Raw genomic sequence first — 22,953 nt, forward strand, 5'->3', positions numbered from 1 at the left:
ATGTAGAGATAGAGAATATTCTCATTAATGTAATTTTAAGATATCTTTTGGGGTTACTGCTTAATAGTATTGAGTAATTTTGTGGAATTCTTTTAAAACTATTGATTTAATTTTTGATAGTAATATTCCGAGAATTTTCAAGATTTTTTGAAATTTCAGGTTATATCCTGGAATTTTCCTGGTATTTTGGGAAATTGTTATGGAAAAATATTGAAATTATTAGGAAGACTTTCAAACATTTTAATATTTTTTTTCTGTAGTGTATAAAAAGAATTTGATTTCGATAAAAAACATTTCTGGCCAAATTTCCCAGAAAGTTGGGGAAGTTTTTTCCATGAATTTTTGCAAGATTCACAGGGATTTTTATCATTATTTTCCTGAAATCTTTAGGAATTTTTCCAGGATATTTTCAAGGAAATTTCCCAAACTTCTCTGGAAATATTACGCAAAATTTCCGAAAAGGTTTCTGCTATATTTTGGGTCTGTTGTCCCTTCACACCACAAGATGGTGGTGTTGTTCAATTGTAATACCAATTGAGACCTAAACTGATTCCACGCACACTTAAATAAATATAATAAAAGATCTCCATTTAGGGGTTTATTAATTTATTGAAATCACTCAGAAATCACCTGAAAAATGAATACATTCCCTTTGTTCAAACAAAACAAATCATATCAATCAAGTATAGTTACACTAATAATAATCATTACAAGCGCAATCATACCTACAATAACTACCATTGTAAATAAAACTACCAACATTAAACATCCACCATATAACATCAGGGGTCTGGAGGGTATGGCTTATCCATGGGGCATGGCTTATTTCAAAAGAAATGTCAAGTAAATGAAGGTATTACATCCAGTAGGCCGAATTCAAGTCAGAAACCCCACCAACTATATATTTGTAACATAGTAGATCAATTGTGCAGAATAATAGCTGCCAAGAAAAATACTTTGTTAGATTCCAAAATGCTATACATCCATTTTATAAACATAAATATGTTGATTGTTGTTAATTACCTCTTTTTCTTAAAATATACAAGAAATCTCATATCATTTATTAGGTCCTGCTTCAGCTCCAGCAAAGCGGCAGTTCTTCTGTTCCCTTGGGTCAACAAAGGTTCATACATCCTGTAAAATGTCACGACTCTGTAAACATTAAGCACTTCCTCCATCGTAACTTCAATAATAATTCCCACCAAGTTTTATTACAGTGGAGCATTTATCACATTTTTTCATTTGGAGCAACAGACAAAACTCTTGGTTCCTTTTAAATGCAACAAATGATGAGATAAGGGTCAGGAACCAACCAAAAGAAAAGCAGAGTAGTTACCTTTATAGCACAAAACCCTCATTTCATATGTGTTTAGCTTCTTCGCCAAAGATTGTGTCTCAATAATTTGTGCATTTGGCATCAAGGGTATGAAAAGATGTCTCTGTGTCCCTCCTAACACCTGAGAGTCTGACAATTTCCTGGAACACGATCAATCCCATCCCATTAATAAAAAGGAGATTCATGTGAATGTTACGGTAACGGCACTTAAATGCAGTAGTAAACAGGACAGAACTTTAGAAATGGCCCTGTGATGGCAAAGGTTTTATATAGAAACTCTTAACAACAGGCAACCAAAATTAAACTTAAAACTTTTGTATCTAGTTATGAACAAAATTAACACTTTTTCTCAGAATTGTCTCATAAATAAATACGCTTTTTTGGGGGGGGAAGGGGGCAAATGGAATAAAGTATCCTCTCAGGTTGTGGTATGAAGAGTTCAGAGGTAGCACACTGTACCACTGCAGCTAATACAGAGAAGTTTCAATAATATATGGGTCTAACATATATATATATACATGTATATATATATATATATATATAACATGTTTTTTATGTCTTTAAAATCATTTTCCTCAGTTTATGGATCGCAGCTTCTTGTAAAATGAAAACAGAAGTGCATTATAACATTTCAAAATACTGTATTGCAATGCAGGATAAAGAAATAAACACGTATTTGAAAAGAAGATGACTTAAAACTGCAATCCAGTATTGTAGAAAGCACCACAGCTGTTTTGGTTCTCAACACATTGGCAAATGTGTTTTTAAGAATGTGTCCCCGTTAGTTCATGTGAAACAGAAGTGCTGGGAATTCATCCGACCCTCGTCCCCTGAACGCAGTCCCATCAGGGCACCGTAGTTTCTGGATTGCAGCATTAAGAGTTATAATATATAAGAGTCGGTGTTTACCACACGTCCAACATGCCTGAAGGCCTACCCTTGATTTGAATACATTTTACATATAAGAATAAATATACATTAAGCTATTTTATACATTTCTGGTAACATAAACATATAATCTTGTGTCATTTTTATTTATCTTGAAAGAAAACGTCTTTTTAAAGGCAAGAGGTTAAGATAAATGATATCAACCATGAAATCTGTAATATAAATGATTCTGACTAACATACGGAGTAAACCAACACACTGCTTATTAATTCATCACCTGACTACAAAAAAAGGACATTTAATATACAAAGTGTACAAGTTGCTTTGTGTCTGCATTGTTATTTTGGGCCCTGGGACACGGACTGTAAGGCGGGCGAATCCTATGCACATATACTACACATCCCTGCGTGGAAACTCTTTATTGTTCTGTTGTTTTTCGCCGTCTCCCGTCTTTTTGTTCGTCTGATCCTCCCAGAACTTTCTTGTTGTATAATGCAAAAGACTGAATGCTGCCCTCTTTGGAAAAAATAACAGAAGAGTCAGCAGGTTGGAATAAAAAGAAGAAAAAAAGATGCCTTCCGAGAAGAAAGCCCAGTTTTTTTTTGTACATTAGAATATCTGACTGCAAACTGACTTACTCGTCCTCATGTAAAAAACAAACAAAACAAAGCTCATGCAGAAGTGTTGCACATCGATGCTTCAGAAACGAACACAACATATGAGTAATTCTATACTTCCCTATAATATCATTTGTTTCCAGTGTCACGTTGTGTTTACAATCATAGATATTTAAATGTATTTATATCGCACTTTTCAAAGCAATGGTGCAAAGTGCTGTGAAACAAATCGACATAAACATGATAAAAAAGCGGACGTGGACAGCTGAGAGGTTAAAGGCCGGGATTTCATAACTTTGACCAGGTCTACTTATTACTTTAGAGACTTTGTAAGGGTTCTTTCAGACTGACTGTGGGATTTCCACATGCAGACCAACGACTACATGGTTTAGAAAGCTAAAGGCGAGTTGTTTGAGGGTTGGGGTTTAGTTTAGGATGGTCCCAGAAAGTGACCCTAACCCTGATCAACACCGTCTCTCAGATTCAACCAGAAACAAACCAACTCCGTCCATTTTTATCTCTCAAGTAATTTACTCATTTGCATGTCTAACCAATTAAATATCAGAAAACTGCAAACACCAATTCCGAGACCCCAAAGTGAAACCCAAAGATATTCAGCTGCAGCTGTGACAGGATGTTAATGTCGTAGCTTCTTTGTTCCCTCGAAAAAGTGATGACATTCACTGTCGAGTTCCACTGTTTGAAATGTTATATATATTGATTATTATTGTTATCATCACTATTATTATTATTACAAAGTGAACAAAGCATTTTTGACTTCCAAATTTTGTTTGTAAAATATGACTTTTCATTATTAAAAAATGTGTAGCTCTAAGAAATACTTTTAAACAGAAATTTAATAGATTGTAGTTTAATTACTGTCCACCACAGGAAAACAAGGGGATTTAGATTGTATTTTAAGCAGTTATAACATACGTTGATTGTAGGAGTTGTTTGGTGTCTTTTCACGTAGGATAGCTGCAATATAAATAATGCAAAAATCATTAATGATAACCACCTCTCTAAGTGCAAACGCCTTTGCAGTGAGAATATGTTACGAAAGATTTTTATCAGAGTCAAATAGTAATAATGTACAGCAGCTCTCTGCTCAGGCTCTGATTTAACAACAGGCTGGTTCCTCGTCACCAGGAGGAGATTTTGTGCTTGTTAAAGCCTTTTCTACATTTTGTCTGCAGCCACTGAGATGAAAAGCGAGTGTGGCACTTGTAACAGGGAACAAAAAATCATAACTCCATTTTCATCCTCGCCATATCTAGTCTCACCTCTCCCGATCAAATCAATAAATTCAATAGGTTCAGTATTGCCGTAATTGTGGCGTTGGCTTATATTTCAGTCAACGTGTGCGGAAGATTCACCGCACACGTCGGTCCTCACGCTAAACTGATTGTCAAGTTCTGGTACAGGCAAAGTTTGAATATGTGCAAAGTTTTTTGTTTCGTTTTGTTTTTAAGAACCTCGGGAGATGAAGCCTCCAGTCGTCCTGCTGGATCCACTGCAGAGCTTCTTCTTCTTCGTGTTTGTTTTCTATTTCTTTGTCGAGGATTTGAATCTGAGTCTTCTCTCGCTCAAATGACCATCAAGAACTCTGGTCACTCTGGAATTGGCAGTCAGGATCCTGGATGTCCACCATAGCCGTGGCTGATAGACTGATGGGAGAGAAAACAGGTGAAATTACTAGTTGCAGTTAAAACCTCCTGAAGGTGCAGCTTTAAAGGAACAGTTTAAACGTTTCTTGGGTTAAATGTTTATTCCCTTTCTTCATGGAGATTGGATACTAGGGGCAGGAATCGCAGGGTAACTCACGAAATGATACGATACACGACAACGATAATATCACGATACAGCGATAAACGTAGGATGACGATATGTTGCCTTATTCTTATTTTGTCCCACTTCCGCTGGATACCCCTCACGTGTCTGTTTTGATAAAGAGCCTGAACGCAAATTAGCTTAGCACAAAGACTGGAAACAGTAGGGAAACTGCTAGCCTGGCTCTGTCTGAGGGTGACTTTTAAAAGAGGAGAGAGGGGGGGGTTCTGATATTTCTTGGCTGGGATCTATTGCCAGGCAACCAGCAGAGACTCCAGGAAGTCACTGCTCCTGGCTAATTATAGTCCAGCACATGAGCCCCTGCCTCAATTCTCAGTTTCCAGTCTTTGTGCTAAGCAAAGCGATGCTAACCAGCTGCCTTCTGTAGCTTTATAGTCATCTGAGTGTTATAAAGTGGTACGAGTCCTTGGTCAAGAAAAAAAATTAACGTATTTCCCAAAACTATTGTTATGGATGTGAAAACTGTTCATTCTCACACATTGTCTCTGAAGCCGAAGCACTGATAAGCATTTTAATTCTTATTTTAAATTTCCTCTGGCTGTGACTTTGAGCCACAGAGGACGGCTCGCAAACTATAGACTCTAATTTTGTTTGCAGAGTTTGTATCCGACCTCATCGCTCACTCGTATTTGTTTGAGAAGTCTGGTGTAAAAACAATTACTCTCTCACAACAGACCCAGTGGAACGCTTCTATAAACACTCTGATTTTCCAGGAGGCAATTATGTCTGTTTGCCCTCGATATTGACGGCTGCGAGGAAGGTGACAGCGAATTTCAAGGACGGCAAATGTTTCTCCTGAGTCATTTTGGAGTAAACACACACGTGCACACACACACACACACACGTGCACACACACACACACACAGAGCCTCTTCCACCTGCGTCACAATCCAGCCCACATGGTGCATTTCTAAGGCTGAGCCCGGAGGAATTACTGTGATGCTGCCGGTGACTCACAGACAAGGTTCCTCTAATGATTAATGCATTATGTGGTAAAACAATAACCTTTAAGTTAAGTGCTGAATACATCTTATTCCTTCACACAAACATAACAACCTCTGTAAACTCAATCCAGCTGTTAATCGTCTCCCCCTCGCGCATGTGCAGTAAAATGGTGAAAGCTCAGACGTGACATGAACGGACTTCTTGAAAAGATGGGAAATAGGTGACGTGCATGGCAGCTGCAAGCTTCTCTCCTGCACTGGCTTAAGCGAATGCTCTGGATAATGATGTAAGAATGATGCAAACTGGGTTTTTTTCGTTTTTTTCTTAGGACAAGACTTGGTTTGGCGAATAGAGATGATAACAGATGTAGACACAGGCACAAACCTGGTCTGTGAGGATTCGAGGCTTAATATCAGGAATGGCACCCCCTCTCAGCTCATCTTCCACAGCCATGAGTCTGACAACAGGGAAAATAGAGACAAACAAACCGGTTGACAAAAATAGAATGACGAAGCCGGCGGTCTTCAGATTTACTGTAGGATTATGTGGCCATATGATGATATTAAGGTCCTGACATGTTTCCGGGGCACGTTCAGCTATCCTCCTGAAGCTCAAGCTGAGCTGCCTGCAGAACGCTCAGACAGTTCAAATTCAGCTGTCAGCTTGTGGAAACGTACGAGTGTGTGCAGGATAGTGAAGTGTGCACCCATCTGCCATATCTGCATTCAGAGTATTTAAGAATAAGTTAACTCTGAAGGAGGCTTTCTGCCAAATGAGATGAGACCTCCGTGATACTATTAAAATAATGCTGGCTTAGGTTCCTCTATGTTTATAATTAATTCATGTGAAGTATGGATATTTATTTCTGCATTAGTCATGATATTTAAATGAGATACTTTTAAATGAATATTTTGGGAAATAATCAATTTATTTGCTTTCTGAGAACTGGATGAGAAAATGGTAAAAGTATAACCCTGGTAGTGCTATGGAGAAATGAATCTATTCATGTATTTCTGTGTCATATTCCACTAGCATGGCCACAATAGCCATGTTTCCAAATATTGCACAAATACTAACTGAATTTCCAGAAAATCTAAAAAACGAAAATGAAACTTGAGCCTGTGAATTTCATCTGCTATCATTTAGCAAATATTACAAGTTGGGCTTCAGCGGAGGGGAAACCTGAGTAAGGTGTAGGTCACAAATATTTGTGTTAGCTAAATCTGTTGCATTATGCTATTATTGATAAACCAATTTTCAATTTCAGCATTTGCATGGAAATGTAAAATAATTAATTTGAGGTTTTACTGCGAAGTATTTTAGTGGAAAACTTTTGAATTTCTCTCTGAGCTGGAAAACATTTTGTTGAATTGGAAAAGACTCACCACTTCAAACCTTTACGTTGCATGTTTCCCTCTGTGTGTCCCTGAAAACATTTGCAACCTGTTACACTTTCCAGCAACAGCAAATACTGTTGTATAGTTCCCTGTCAGTGCCCGTCCAGGTCAATTGAACACGAGTGGCCTTAACAGACTGGAAAGTATCTCTGTGGTCAATGCACCGTCACTTATAGATGTACAGCTGGAAATAATTCTGAGATATGCCACATGTGGATTTTAAGTTTGCACGACCTACTTCCTGCTGGTCCTACTTCAACCTGAACACAAGTCACCTGTTGATGATGCCTTTGATTTGAGAGTCCTTCTCCACTTGCTGCTGCTGGAGGCGGCGCTCACTGTCGTCCAGCCGGTTCTGATACTGCATCAGGATCTTGCTGGTCGTCTGCTCCTGCGACACGAGCCGCTGCTCGTACTCCTCGAGCTTGCGATGGGACATCTTCAGCCGTTCTTTCAGGGAGTGGATCTCTTCTTCGTACTCTCTGACCTGAAAGAGGAAGGAAATATAGAAATCCATTTTTCTGTGGTAATATTCCTGAATGATGAGTGATTTTTATTTATCTATAAACCACAGATGACAAAAGATCTCTTGTGCAGACAAGACTGCAGAGGCATTGATGCGAGACTGTGCGCAACCAAAAGTTTCAATGTAATAAGCTCCACAAAGTAGTTGTCCATTTCTAATACAGGAAAGAGTTTGAGAGTTAATTATAGAAAACGAACAACAACAACACTATGGCAGAACCAGTTGAGTTGTTTTAATTATTCTATTCATATTGACAGAAGTTCCTTAAAATGTTGTTCGACCTTTGGCAGTTGGTTTGTTTTATTTCTTTTCATTTTAATGAATTGTTGTCTTTCTTATTGTGAAGCACTCTGCAGCTGGAAAGTGAAAAGTGCTTTGCAAATAAAGTTTATTATTATTATTAAAATACCACTTTGTAACAGGGAATATATAAATAAAACAGTCAGGTAATACTTGTAGAAAGAAATCAGTCGTTCTCCAAACAAACTTATGGTACTTAATGACGCCATTTCTACTCGTGGTGATTTAAACTCCTTTCTGGAAATGTTGTTCATGTACAATAAAATAAACTATACCACTTTTGGAACTAAATATTAAAGTCATGCTTCCAGTAAGTCAGGAAGTCTTTGATTTCTTAGTCACATAGTTTTTAATATACCAAATTAAACTCACGGCCAATAATTGATCTTTATTGTTGATACTAATGACCCAACATTCTTCTGTCCAGGAAGGTAGAAATTAATCTTCTGTACAAGTTATTGATCACTGAAATGCATAATTCCCTTTAAACAATTGATTCTTGCAGCTTTTCTTAGTTGCCAGTGTCCTGTACTCGAGTTTTACACTCGGAGTGTGTGCGTCACATATTAAGAAAACATTTGTGTAGCTAAGCAGATGTTTTATGACATTACGCCTTCAAGATAATGTTTCTTTGAATCTGCTTCTTCCTGCAAATCTTCGTTTTCATCTCAGCTCTCACTTTAAATAGTGTCATATTTACAACACACACACACACACACACACACACACACACACATTCCCACACTTGAAACTGTTGTATTTTTAGCCCACTATCAAGGGAAGCAGGTGAGCGCACTAACCCTCTCTAACCGTGACTCATCCATGCTCTTGGAGTACTCCTTCAGCTGACCCTCTCGGTCCGGCCGCAGGCTCTCGATGTCAGCAGACAGATGTGGCATGTTGGACACCCAGGCCACAGTCCGCTCGTTCAAGTTCGACTGAGAACCCTGGAACAGGAACACACGTTTCAAACTGATGCCTGAATCATGTCCTAAAAATAAAAAGTGTGTTTGACTGAAGTGGGAGGTTTTCAAATCAAGTTTTAAAGGTCCAGTGTGTACGATTTAGGGGAAAGGGATCTATTGGCAGAAATTAAATATAAAATGATCCTAGTGATGTTTTCACTAGTGTGTTTCATCGAAATTGTATGAATTGTTGTTTTCTTTACCCTAGAATGGGCCCTTTAGATTTAAATCATTTATATTTACATTGGGAGCGGATCCTTTCTACGGAGGATGCCTTGTTTTTTACAGTAGCCCAGACTGGACAAACTAAACACCTTTTGAGTATTTATGACAACTGAAGTCTACCACAGGTTCTCCTTCATGTTTGGAAGGGGAGGGTGAGGTGAGGGGTATTCAGCTGCAACATGACACTTCACCACTAGATGTCACTAAATTCTGAACACTGAACCTTTAAATCTACTCTTTCTTAGGATGTTGTGTGAGCTGAGAATGAAAAGACAGTTTATTATTGAAGGTTTGAGGTTAGACTCACCTGTTTATTGACTGGTTTGAGCAGATGCTGCTGTGGAGGCTGCAGCTGTTGAGGCTTCTTGGTGCTTTTCGTGGGAGTGTCAGTTGACTCCTCTGCAGCTGCTGACGGGCCCTGGTTCTCTTTGGCAGCGCTCGTCTGGTACGGAAGCCCGGGAGCTGGACTGTCAGTCACCGACAGCTGTGTGTCCTGTTGTTGCTGCTGAGTGTGTTGCTGCTGCTGCTGCTGCTGCTGCTGCTGCTGCTGCTGCTGATGATGATGCTGCTGCTGCTGATGCTGCAGCTGCTGCTGCAACTGCTGCTGCAGCTGCTGCTGCTGCAGCTGCTGCTGCTGCTGCTGCTGCTGCTGCTGCTGCGATTGCCGTTGTTTCGGCTGACTGCCGCTGAAGTTTGCTTCAGAGGAGTTGAGGAGGAGGTTCCTGCTCTGCGGGCGAACCTTCGGAGGCGTGGCGGTGGCCGGAGTGTTAATGGACCGCTGGGACTTGAGGTGTTGCGGGGCGATGGATGACTGGCGGACAGGATGGACTGTGGTGGGAGGCGTAGCCAGAGAGGCGGGGGTGCCCGTCCCAGTGGTAGTTTGTGATGCGACTCCCATCAGGTGCTGCTGCTGGAGAGATTCCTGAGAGGAGGGAATAAAACCACACACATACACAATAAAAATTTAAAAAAAGCTTTAACTCATTTACTGAATGAATTAATCACTTAAATTAGTTTCCTGAAAATCTGTATATAGAGAATTTGAAATGATCACGCTCTAATGCCCCCCAGTGGTAAAATCCAGTAAGACACAAAGGCAGCTGTGCACATGACTACCTCTCAAGTCCAAGTCATGTGTTTGACCCAAGGATGTAAAAGAAATTATATAATTTCACCACTTTCTTAAACAGATTCAATCATTTTTTTCCAAACAAAAACCATAGGACATCTGAATCAATATGAGATGCTGTAAAAATATTACATAGATGGACATGCAGATGGATTTGTTTCACACCTCTAAAGTATAAAGCCTTTCACAGGGATTCATACAAGACATAAAATGACATTAAGTCAAGAAATAAAAATTGTACGAGCTAATATAAAAAGGTACATAAGGAGAATGTAAAACCCTAGAACTAAATAGAAATACATAAAAAAAAATGAGCAAACATTTATGAAATAAGAATAAATGTTAAATCATTACTTCCACTAAGTGGTGCTGCTCCAAATTCAATTTTAACAAATGGCTTTTTCTAACATGTTTTGACAGTTTGAGCTCAGGGTTTCTGGGGCATGAAAAGCCGAATGCTGATGTCTTGGTCGGACTCTGGACTCGGATGAGTGTACAGCCAAGACCTTTTGTGTTTGGGTAGTTACACAATTTTTAGTTGTTACGGCTCTGAGCTTCAGCATATAAAATTTGACATAAAATAATGGATGTTACATTAGTTTGAGCATTAATTGGAGTGGATTTACTTCCACATAAGAAGAACTGTGAGCATTTGCATACTTAATTGTTGCATCAATTATTTGATTTAATGTATAGAAGCACAGAACCTAAAAATAAAACATGTGTACCTGTCCAAGTGTGGATGCATGGATGGATGATTGATGCCTAAAGCACCGTCCTGATCGCACCATCTGTATTAATAAAACAGGACGCGCTTGTGATGTTTGTTCCATTAAGGCCCACGCAGCAGGACAGAAATAGCTGAAGACGACATGACAGTGTCATTAAACACTGTAATTCTACACGGACGCGCTGTAGTAAACTAATGAGTGTGATCGAGTCCACCAGTCACTGGCTTCAACAAAACACAATCATCTCCTGAGTTTAATTTATATGATTTAACAGAAATTGCTCAAACTGAAGTCATCAGTATAGATTTGAGTTTACATCTCTCAAGTCTGATCTGCAGCAGGTTTTGAGTACATATAATATGATGATATTTGTACTGTCCGCAGTTAAGACACTTCTCTCTGCTCTATTGACCTTAAGCTAGCTTCCAGCCCTGTTGACACAAGGACGCACAGTGTGATAGATGTCAAGCACCCTCCACTGCTCGGCAGAGAAGGTGAGGGAATCATCTGGCCTCAGCGTGTTCGCTGTTGCATAACGAGTGTCTCTCAGAGGTGCCCTTAGATTTACATATTCCACACTACTCAGGAAAACCGCCTTTTTGTAGACATTTGCCATTTTGTTTGGATCTTTGTTTCGTACGGGAAACGGAAGGGCTGATCCGAGTGTGGCGATGAGATGTTAAAGGTGATTCTGTCTGTCAGGCAGTTTGGCTTGGAATTAAAAAATGTGTCTCTGTGTGTTTTTAAGAATTCTAGACTGTCCTCATCGCAATGTTGGTGCTGCTTGTATTTCATTTGGGAGATTAAAAGTAAGGAAACTGTGGAAAAAATAGGAATTCAGTTCCACTGATGTTTTTCAACAAATAGTAGTAGAAGTAAGATGTTAATTGTTAATCATTGGTCAGTGTGGTAGTGATGGTGCATTAATAAATGTACTTAAATACAGAGGTTATGGGTTTGTAATATTTAGCTTGTCACCTAGTAATCATCATATTAACATTTTTGTGTTTCTTAATGAGAAAAGAAAGCTTTTAACGAAGTGTTCTGCAAGAGACAAATATAGTTTGAGAGTTTCCTACCTGCACCTGCAGCGACAGCTGGTGCCAGGCGTAGTCATTATTCTGATTCTGTCGGGTGAAATCATCACTGTAGCTGTGCGAGTGGACAATGCTGGGCTGCACCAGACTGCTCTGTGACCGCAGGCCGGACAAGTCCTCACTGCGGGAGAAAGCACTGTTCCCAAAGGCGGGTGTGTAATCATGGTGGCCATTCTCAGGCTCGGGGGCGAGCAGGAGAGGAGGGGGATGTTGCTGAGACTGAGCTGGAGAGTTCTGGGCGGCCAGATGGAATAGCGGGTTCTGGAAGGATAGTGGGAAGTGCATGGCCGCTGCTGCCTGCTGTTGCTGTTGAGAGATGGATTCTGTGGGCCCCCCGATGTGGCCCATCTGGCTCAGCCTCAAACCGGAGCCCGACGAGCCTGCCGGCATATGCCCGCCCATACGAAGAGGACCGCCGAGGTTCCCAAAGCTGTGGCCGAGCCCGGCGATGGAGGCTTGAGAGGAGGTGAGCATGTCTCCCACCGAGTTCAGGTTGGAAATGCTGTTCATGCGGGAGTCCTGAAGGTCCATCATAGAGACACTTTTATTCACACTGTGGACCTGAGACACAAAAGACAAACTGTGATTGTAGATTAATGAGATTTAAAAACGAAAAATGTTCTCTCAGTTCCCTCTGTAGATTTTATTACGGCAGAGATAAAAGCTATTTACCTTTTATCTCCTCTTTTAAATCTAATTTCTACATTTTAACATCTTATTTAAAGCACTTTGAGCACTTTAATTACCTCCTTGCTTTTGTATGGCTCCGCAAACCAGTCAACTTAAAGTTAACATCCACATCTGTCCAAACTCTGTATCCTCAACTACTGTAAGTAGTGAGGATTGTGAAGCAATTTAATAAAAAGTATATGTTTTGGCCAAATAGAAGTTGTCACTATGTTGACATCGTCTGATTCCAAATAATTTCTAGTGAGAAATTGTTTGAGACTTGTTTTTCACACATGATGTTGAATAATGAGCAGAAAAGTATTTTTGCAGAACACAATGGTGTCACAGGGGAAGTTAACCTTAGACCTTTTGGATATAAAATTCCGTCACTTCATAATTGGACAATGACGTGAAATCTTTGTTACAATTAGTGTATGTTATGGCCAAGAAACTGATTTTGTGAAGTCACAGGGACCTTGACCTTTGACCACCAATTTCTAATCAGGCGATTCTTGAGTCCGACTGAATGTTTGTAGCAGATGTAATGAAATGCATGGACCGACGGCCTCTGACCACTGCTGTCGCCAACATAGACGACTTAAGATGTATGTATTTACTCTCTGGGGTCTCAAACACACTCACAAAGTTGTCAAAAGAGCTTTAAAAATGTCTTAATTATGACACCAGAGTGAAAATAAACGACTACATGTCCATTTCTCACCATACCTTCGGATCGGGCTCAGTAATGTCCGAGCTGCTCGTGCAGTATGCAGGGCTGGATCGAGCCAGCGGTGGACGGGTCACGTAGAAGACTTCCCTCGATGAGCGGAGGTCTCGTTCTGCGTGGCGCCTCATGTTCAGATTGGATGAGAGGGATTCGACGGCTGATACTCCCGTCGTAGGGGACGGCAGGCGAGAGATGTCTATTGAGCTGCAGAAGCAACAGAGAGAGATAAAAACAAGTAATACCAACTGAATACTGTTTTGCATCTAAGCATTTAATAATTACTATGCATGGGCCCTGGGGAGGGAAGCAAAAGTGTAAGCACACAATGAAGAGTCCCAAGTGGTTTATTCTGCTTACTGTCCTGTGTTTTTTAAGTATTTTGGGATGTTTTATACCTTAATTAGACCGAGGACACTGGAGAGCTGAGCTGACAGGAAAGGAGAGCAAGAAAGAGGAGGAACATAATGGAACTAATATGAGGAAACACTCCTCAGATTCCCTGTGCTCAGGCCTCAGCTCCTCTCACACTGCTGCTTCTGCACACATGTGAAAAATCTGCTCTTTATCGGAATATCTGTGTTTTTTTTTTTTCTTATTTCTTATTTGAGCAATCATCTCGATTCATCCAGTTAACCACTGCATTCATCTGCGAACCCCTCGCAGGGTGATGAAAATAATTGTTAGTTACAGGCCTAAATAAAGTGAGCACACAAGCTTCTAGTCAAGATGTTTTTAACCTTCGCACATGTCTATGGGATTAAAAGGTTTGTAAGACCTTCATGTTTTATTAAGAATGATGAACGAGGCCTGACTCCCTCCTGTCACTCACTCTGAGCGCTCTCGGTGTTTACTCCGGCAGATTTTGCTCCCAGCAGACAACCGCTCGGGAGGAGGAACTTCTAATAGAAAACACAAAATAGCTGCGGTGGCGTCCTCTGATATTTCCTCTGTTCTTATTCTCATTTAAAGACTTCTAATTCAAACAGTTAGGCTGTAATTAGAACAACCGTCCCCCGACAGTAGCAGAGTGCTGACGTGAATTAAAACACAGAGGAAACAGGGTTTAGGTAAGAGCGTGTGGGAACAGATGGTGCCCGACAGTTTGGGATTGATAGAATACTTTAAAAAGCCAGAGGAGTATTACGGGCTCTTTAGAAATACACCAGTGTTTTGTTATGAGCTTTTGAATTCTCACTCGCTGTGTGATATTGATCATAAGAAAACCACGATACCTGTTTAAGTCCCGCATCATCAGGCTTTGGAAGTCAGAGGACATGAGACGATTGAAAGACGGCCGTGAGAACAGTCGGTCCTTCGGCCGGTCGGGCTGGTGATTTGCAGGCATGTGCAGCTGCGGGTTCCTCAGGGCGACACTGATGTCGTTCAGCAACCGTGGTAAAGGTCCCAGTTTGAGAATGGCGTCCTACAACACAGATACAGTCAAGGAAACCAAGCTTTCTATGTTTAAAAAGAATTAAAAGTTTAATTTTGAGAATACGACAGCATAGTATCTGATCTGTACTCAGTATCGACAGATATGCTCAGTTTATGTGGTGGAATGTGTATTAGAAGAACTCAAGTTGGATCAGTGCTTTCCTAAAAATCATTATTCAGTGTTTGTTTTTGCAGAATCATATCGTTTCCTGCCTGGAGGCAAGTGTTACCGAACCACGGCCCAAGGGCTGAGAACCTCTGCTGTAAATCTCACTTCATCGTTCTCTAAATTCAAATGATCCAGGAGGATATTCGGGGCTGACCCCAAAGTATTTATATCTTTAATTACCTTGAAACTACAGCAGAAATTTGGTTACATCGACAGCGTAAGAGCTAGAGTTAAATATTGAAGTGCTAATTCCACCTCTGTTTTTCATAGTTCAAATTATATTCATTATGTGAGTTAAATGGAAAAACTGCAGAACATCATTATCCAAATTAAATCCTATCAAATATTTAAATGATCAAATATCAAATATTTAAATTGTTCTCCAAATGTATCGTAGTGTTATTCCACCGAACCTTGCTCAGCTGGCCCATGACTTCCCACAGTAAGCTGTGGAGCATGGACAGTTCTCTGCCGAGGTCAATGTAGCCCTCGAACCCTCCGGCGTTTCCCCCAGTGTCCATGTTGGAAATCTCGTACAGGAACTGCTGCATGGAGCCCCACTCCATCTCCAGGAACTCGTTCATGAAATACATGTACTCCTCCTTCGGTCCAAATCTGTGTGACAGACAAAGAAGAGAGTGAATAACAACTAAAGAGTGGACGGATCTAATGTTCACACAGTTAGCCATCGTATGGGAACATCAAATTTCTGGTGTGGAGAGCCACTGGTACGATATATTTCAATATGACAACTGTGATCATCAGAATATTTTTTCCAATGTTTCTGAAATGTGGACTTTATTAAATTACATCAAAAATTTATGTTTTTATTACAGGTTCCAGTTAAAGTCAGTGATATTCAATGAATGTCAGTAAAACGTTCAGAGTGAAGGATTGAATCTGTTGCAGCTGAAAGGTTCAGAGCTCAATGAACATGAGTGACAGTCCAAACTGCAGGACTCCGTCTCTGCCGTGCTCCACTGTGACGTTTCACTGTGACGTGCACGAGCATCAACGTCTACACTTCCAGAACATAATCAGAGGGTGTAGAGATTTGAGCGATGACGAACACTCACTTGTTGAAGCTGGCCAGGTTCTGCATCACCTTGGCGATGAGTGTGAGCGTGCGGGAGGTGCGCTCGGCGGGGTACTCCTGCATCAGGCTGAACAGGGAGGGGGACATGATGGCCGGGCACATGAAGCGGAGGAACAGCGAGGAGCTGATGAGGCTGTCGGCGAGGTCCTCTCTTCCGCGCTCAGCACATCTGGCTCTCCACGAGGCGAAGACTTCCTTCAGCTCGCGGGGAAATATGCTGAAACGGGAACATGACCTTAGTACCAGCTGTCGGGGAGGAGTGAGATGTAAAAATCTGGCGTTTCATCAAGATCCAGAGACGTACAGAAAACTACTGGACTGTACCCTGCTCAGAATAAAGAAACATACTTATAAAACCCTTTCTAAAGAGACTATGTTTAATAACACTGGGGGAAAAACATGCAAACACTGAATGATAATGTTCTAATTTCTGTTACAGTATAAGACATTGCAAGAAGAAAGCTTTTACATTGATTTTACTTTGTTTTGATCATTTATAAGATAAATTTGAGAAAGAAGGGGTAAAATTTGAAATCGAAAGTTGTCGTGCTTATTCAAAAAATCAAACAATATGTGATATGCAAGATGTGAAAGATATTCATTTTAACATGTTTTATTTCTGTCTGTATATTTATTTTCCTTATTGAAAATTATATTTTTTTCCCCCCTGATTCTATAATGAAACACTTTTCTTGGTATATAGTTTCGTGGAGTGTACAAACTGACCAGAGAGAGTTGATGATCTTGCAGAGTAGCAGCTCGCAGCACATGCGCAGGTTGGCCTGGTGGTCGGCGAGCACCGACGGCGGGACACGCATGGGGTCCACCTCACAGTTCTCCTCCGACTCGTATAAGGCTCGAATGAAGTCACCTGGAAGTTGAAGAACAGACTTTTCGTTATGTTTCTAGAAATGCATCATCAACTACTTTTATGTGATGTTTATGTCTCTGACTTTTTAGTCCTTCGTCCAAGTTATAATTACGTCAAATGTCTTATATCAGATTGTGTTGGTCTGCCTTTGTAGAGCTGAGCTGCTTTAATCTTAAATCCCTGTCCTACTGTGAAACCACGGCCTGATCAATATTCAGGAGGAAGCATTTAAGTCACTTGCAACCATCTGTGTTAATAATTAATTACAGTGAAATAATTACAAGCAAATGTTACTAATACATATTTTCTACATCAGATCATTCTCGTGTAAGCTGCCAGTGGCAAGAGGAAATATGTTATTACCTACATTCCTTTATAATATTATTATTAGATGTTATTTGGTCGTGTCTTTGAAAAAAAATGAAAGGACGACTGCTTAGATGTTGTGAAATGGGTCTAAATCTGATTTATAAATATAACTGTAAAGCATATTTACACATAATGGGGCTAAAACATAAAAATACTGTCGTTTTTTTATTCTCTATGTGCCTTAAAAAAAGACCTATAATCAGCAGATTAACATTTGAATAAAATAAAAGAAGAATGTAGTATTTTATGCATTTGCATAAGAGTTATTATAGCGTGATTCATATTTGCTGATGTGACATTTAAACTTTTGTTCCTCAGCTCAATTATGTATTAAATGCTGCCACCACAACAAATAAGGGGACATCGGGAAAATGTAACGATGTAAAACTATGTCGACTCTAAACTGTGACATTACCTTTGCTAAGAGGCAGATGTTTGGATAAGATGTTGAAGTGTAGTCAGGTCTAAGACATCAACTTATCAAAATATCAGATTTACGTTAAACTTACACATATTCCCTTCACTCTTTCTGCAGGAAATAGGAAACACGGTGGTGCTCAGGTTTACCTATAGCCTCCTTGAGGTATCTGTGACCTATCAGCTTGAGGTACTCTTCCACAGCCTTGGTGGCCAGCGTGTTCTCCCGGAAGATCAAGTGCTCGCGGTCCATGAATCGATCCACCTCGCACATCGCCATGTCGGACAGGAACTCCTGAGAAGAGATCACGTTTGCAGTTCAGTGGAGCACAGGCAAAGGAAACAACACCTTTCTGTAGAGACATTTAAAATTAACTGGTCATAGAGAACTGTGCTGTGGGCGTGATTTCTCACACAAGCGCATTAGCAGAAAAAACACGAATGTAAAAGCCACACAACGGAAACACAACCACAACGCAAGTGAGCGTCTGTGGTCAAGTCGTCATTTGTAAAACCCTGAACAAGCCGATTCTCTCTTAAAACTTGATGCTTGTCTATTTGTGGGTTTATGGTACAGGTGTGTTTTTAATTTTTGGATGCTTCAATCACCTGGACAGTAATAGTTCTAATAGACAAGCATCTCATTTTAAGAGCCAACTAGCATGACAGGGTTTTAACAAACAAGGGCTCACTTGACAGCAGCAACAAAAATTAATTACCGTAAAACTCAAAGACAAAGATGCATGCACTCAGATATATTGTATCTTCACCTTTGTCTTCCCGGTGCTCTGAAGGATGTGCACCAGAGCAAACGCCACCTCCTCTTTGCTTTTCACGCTCAGCAGCGGCTCCAGAACGGCACACAGTGTTCGGTAGTTGTTGGTGATGTACTCGGCGAATTCCTTGTACAGCTCCATTGGCAGGATGTTCATCGTCTGGTAGCGAGACTTGACGCGCAGCGAGGCATTGATGACTTTGCCACTTCCGACACCGCCGCTCTTGGCCAGAACGCTGGACTGTATCACCGGGTACCACTGCTCCACGAACTGCCGGCCCGTGATGCTGGAGATGGGGATGCTGACAAGGCCAAGGTATGTGCTTTTTTCCTGGGTCGCGAAAACAAAACAACATGTTTTATTAGATCCATAAATCCATTATCTACACCGCCGGCGTATTCACACTCACATTTACACCTATGAACAATTTAGCATCTCCTAATCCCAATCTCCTTGTCATTGGACTGTGGCAGGAAGCCCGAGTATCCCAAGAAAATTTACGTGGGAAAAACATGCAACCTCCACACATTAGGACCCCTGCCGGAATTCAAAAAGTCAGGCACCACTGCAAAGTTGTGCTGCCCAGTTTTATTCTATGGTTTTACTGGCACCCTTCCTTTACCTTGCGTCTTTTTTTGTCCGTTTCCTTGTAGAGGTGCAAGCGAAGGCTACGAATGGTAGGCAAATTGTTGAACTCAAAATGCTCGCCCCAGAAGACGGTGTCCGTGCGGGGTTTGCTGGTGGTGCGCGCGTACAGCATGTCATCCAGACACAGCTCGCAGTAGTAGCGTTTCTTAGTTGGGAGGTCCCGGGCCTCGATGATCCACAACTTGAGCACATTGTCCACCCGTCTGCTGTTGTCCTGGAAACGAAACGAGGAGTTCTGTTACTGCATTATAACAGTCCTTTTTCACAACTGACATTGATGTTGCACCCTGGGTCTGCTGAGAAAAGTAACAAGTGGACAAAAAAAAAAATCTATTATATCAACCTTGTTGGGTTTGACAGCTCGTTGGAGGTTCTCGATCCACTTGTCTCTCTCTGAAGCCGAGCGGCAGGCAAAACATTTTGTCCCTGAATTGGTCGTCACCTTCAGAAAAAAACAAGAAATACATATTTATCATAATCAGGGAATCTGCTTTTTATGGCTGCAAATAACAATTACTTTCTCTTTGATAAATTTAACAAATTTTTCATAAATTAATCTGTTGTTTAAAACCCCCGAAAAATGATAATCACAATTTCTCACAGCCCAAACCTACGTCTTAAAAGTGATTGATTGTGAGATGAAGAAATCCTGTTTAAAAACAGAATATAAACATTACATTTAAAGGTATATCTATTTGTTACTTTAATACACAGCATAAAATGACTATTTTAGTTGCGAGAGAAGGAAGAGAATCGGGAAAAAGTGGGAGAATTGTAGAAGGGTTAAACAGCTTAACACACCTCAAAGCAGTACTCTTGTCCTAAAATACTCGAGTGGACAGGTTTGATTATGGCCTCTTCATCCAAAACTAGGTCCAAAGCCTCCGCAGCGCTGCTCGGCGAGAGCAGGGATTCATGGGAGTGGGATTCTTTGAAGCTCTGCATCAAGCGAGTCCTGGCGAGAGGGGAAGAAGAAGAAGAAGAACGAGGGGGAGATTTATTGACAATTCAAAGTCAGATGTGATTATGTCAGTGCTTCATACAATACAAAATAAGTCAGTGAGGCTGAGGAATCCTCGTGAGTCCCTCCTGCAATTTCAGCATGGTTCCTCAGACCAGATCCTTTTATAATGAGTTTATGGAGACGTTAAGACAGCCATACTTTCAGTTCACAGTTTGCTCTGTAGACTCAGCTCATGTGGCTCATGCTGTATGTTTTTAAGAAATGGCCGACAGTGTCTCAGATTATAAAACCCAAATATAAAAATCTTGATACCAGTCAATATTGATAATATTTACAAATCTGACGTAGAGCATCAAACCCTATGTATACATTGATATTGATGCATACAGTCCCCTCATGAAACCACATTTAAAATCCCGAGATCCATATTTTTATTTGGATCTGCACCAAATTGCACACACTCATAAATATCAGTCCCATAAACACTGCAGACCGATTTTTTCCATCAAGATTCATGAATTATTCTCTGAGAGATCAATAAAGTGTTGAAATACCCCCTATCTTTCAAAGTTCAAGAAAGTAAAATAAATAGATCAGCACCAACATTTTATGGGTTTTTCTTCCCCCCACACACACACACACACACACACACACACACACACACACACACACAGAATTTTGTGAAGATCGGTTTGGCTGTTCTGTTTTCTAATAGACAAACAGAAAGTTTTAGTTTTATCACCCAGCTCTACTCAAACCACACAATAATCTATCAATGCAAACTGTAGATGTAATGTTGATATTACCTGCTGTGTAAATGGTGTGAAACTGTAAATTTGTAATAAACTGCTCTGCAGTTACAGTCTGCAGGAACATCATAGTGCAGGTATAAAAAGGCACAGAGGATTAGACCTGGTCACCGGCTGACCTTTAAAACAGGGCAGCTCTATCAAGGCAGAGAAAGTGTTGGTGGAAGTGAAAGAATCAAGGTGAGTCAAGTCGGCCTCTCAGGCGAAGCAAGGTCAGCGGGTCAATTGGAAAAGAAAATGTTGTGAGGAAAACACTTTTTTTTCTGACCAGTTGTGGCAAAAGAGGCAAAAACAAATTAAATCCACTATGTGTGTGTGTGTGTGTGTGTGTGTGTGTGTGTGTGTGTGTGTGTGTGTCACCATCTCAGACAGCTGAGTGGGTGCCTGCCCTTTCAGTTCAGCTGTAGCGAATAGCCTGAATGTGAGTCAGTAAATTGATTTGGTTGCTGATGGAACAGTAAGATACAGAGGTGAAGTTCCCCCCTAAAAAAATACAGATATTCAACTTGTCACTTTGATTTAAAGGGACATTGCAACATTTTTGGAAACATTTTGCTTTCCCCGGCTAAAGTTAGATAAGAAGATGAATGCGATCAATGTCTGTGCTTTAAATGTGAAGCTATAGAGCCTGCAGCTGTTTAGTGCTCAGTAAAACTACATGCAGGGGAAAACTAACCTGGTTCTGTCCAAAGGGAACAAAATATAAAACATTGATATGTCTAGTTTCAATAATGAACATATAACTCTTTTATAACTCAGTACTTTACTGAGGTAATGTGCTGGATTACTTCTTGCAGTGTCCATGGTTACAGTGCTCATGCCAAGGGTTCAGTATCTTACTGGGATCAGGTCAGACACCTTATCCATGGGGTGACATGGTCAAGGTTTATTAATCCCTCAATATTTTCAGAACCTACAATTGAAACACGTTGAGCTGAAGCTCTGGCGTTCATCGGCACTGAAGAGCTGGAGCTTCATCATTATTATTAACATTAGCTTTGTTCATGGGGAGAGAATATAATTGGGAAGAAGAAGAACAGGGCAGCTTTTAAGAGACACCAGTTAATTGCAAATGACGAGCACTAATCGGAGGCCAGATTTAATGCTGCTCAGAGATACAGCAAATCGTCCGGTTTAAGAGCCACAGCAGAATGCAGTACGTGGAAAAGGCTTTGGTAAACCGACTTGGCAGCAGAGGTAGAGCGGCTGTGCTGGAAAGCTAGAGTGTGAAGTTGGACGGCGAGGGTTTATAGCTAAGTCAACTTAACACTACTGAGTGAATTAGGCGTGTGTGGGCAGCACTGGAGGCAGGCTGTGAAGGCAGCTGTCTGAGGCAGTGGTGGACGGCAGAGTGACTGAAAGACAGAGTCACTGTCACCCCAACAACATTGAGCTTCCTCCCCATCGTCCTTCAGTGCAGCCTCCACAAAACCCCTCGGGTTAACTCTTTTTTTTTAACTTTAACTGGGCTTCTCACTCTGTATTTTTAGAACTAAAAGATTTTTCACATCCTTTGCTAAATGACACATTCCACATCTCTGAGCAACGGACATCCACACCTGCCCTAAAAATGTCTATTTGGCATCGTGGTGGGAGGAAAGTGAACTGTCAGCATTATGTATTTTTTGACTTTCTGCCTCTCCCTCTCTACGTGTGTACTTTTCCCATGTGTGCGTCATGACTGGGTTGTGTCAGGACAGCATAACATTTTGAACACAACGCAAGCAAGATTCCTGGGGGATGTGACCCCACGTCAGAACACGAAACAAGAGAAAGCTCATGAGAGCGTGTAAAGATGCAAAATATTTCATCCTGACACGATGATAGAAATCATACCGATGAAATAAATGTATGCATAATGTGAAACTGGAATCTATTACATTTTAAACTTAAAAATACAATGTTAGCATAAAAAACTATAATGTTACTATAATGCCTTTTGCCTGCTGTACTACTGCACCCACATTAGCATGTATGAAAATCCTGCTTCCTGCACA

General features: G+C 40.7%; 1 protein-coding gene across 3 annotated transcripts in view; it reads right to left on the minus strand.

Moving 5' to 3' along the window:
- Positions 1–589: 589 nt before the first annotated feature.
- LOC118125285 (ras/Rap GTPase-activating protein SynGAP) overlaps positions 590–22,953 on the minus strand; it is a 35,911-nt gene continuing 13,547 nt past the window's right edge. For 2 of the 3 annotated variants that reach the window (XM_035183731.2, XM_047344335.1), the window contains exons 4-19: positions 19,985–20,138; positions 19,527–19,625; positions 19,158–19,397; positions 18,530–18,865; positions 17,910–18,054; positions 16,829–16,973; positions 16,083–16,319; positions 15,420–15,621; positions 14,636–14,826; positions 13,403–13,607; positions 11,990–12,568; positions 9,358–9,972; positions 8,661–8,807; positions 7,310–7,521; positions 6,022–6,094; positions 590–4,508 (exon numbers count right to left, since the gene is read on the minus strand). In XM_035183731.2, coding sequence (XP_035039622.2) covers positions 4,470–4,508; positions 6,022–6,094; positions 7,310–7,521; positions 8,661–8,807; positions 9,358–9,972; positions 11,990–12,568; positions 13,403–13,607; positions 14,636–14,826; positions 15,420–15,621; positions 16,083–16,319; positions 16,829–16,973; positions 17,910–18,054; positions 18,530–18,865; positions 19,158–19,397; positions 19,527–19,625; positions 19,985–20,138 — 3,619 coding nt within the window. In that variant the 3' untranslated portion in view covers positions 590–4,469. The remainder of the gene's footprint in view (positions 4,509–6,021; positions 6,095–7,309; positions 7,522–8,660; positions 8,808–9,357; positions 9,973–11,989; positions 12,569–13,402; positions 13,608–14,635; positions 14,827–15,419; positions 15,622–16,082; positions 16,320–16,828; positions 16,974–17,909; positions 18,055–18,529; positions 18,866–19,157; positions 19,398–19,526; positions 19,626–19,984; positions 20,139–22,953) is intronic. The other variant, XM_035183730.2, reaches the window with a different exon arrangement.

This window comes from Hippoglossus stenolepis, chromosome 17, assembly GCF_022539355.2.
Source record: "Hippoglossus stenolepis isolate QCI-W04-F060 chromosome 17, HSTE1.2, whole genome shotgun sequence".
Classification (NCBI taxonomy): Eukaryota; Metazoa; Chordata; class Actinopteri; order Pleuronectiformes; family Pleuronectidae; genus Hippoglossus; species Hippoglossus stenolepis.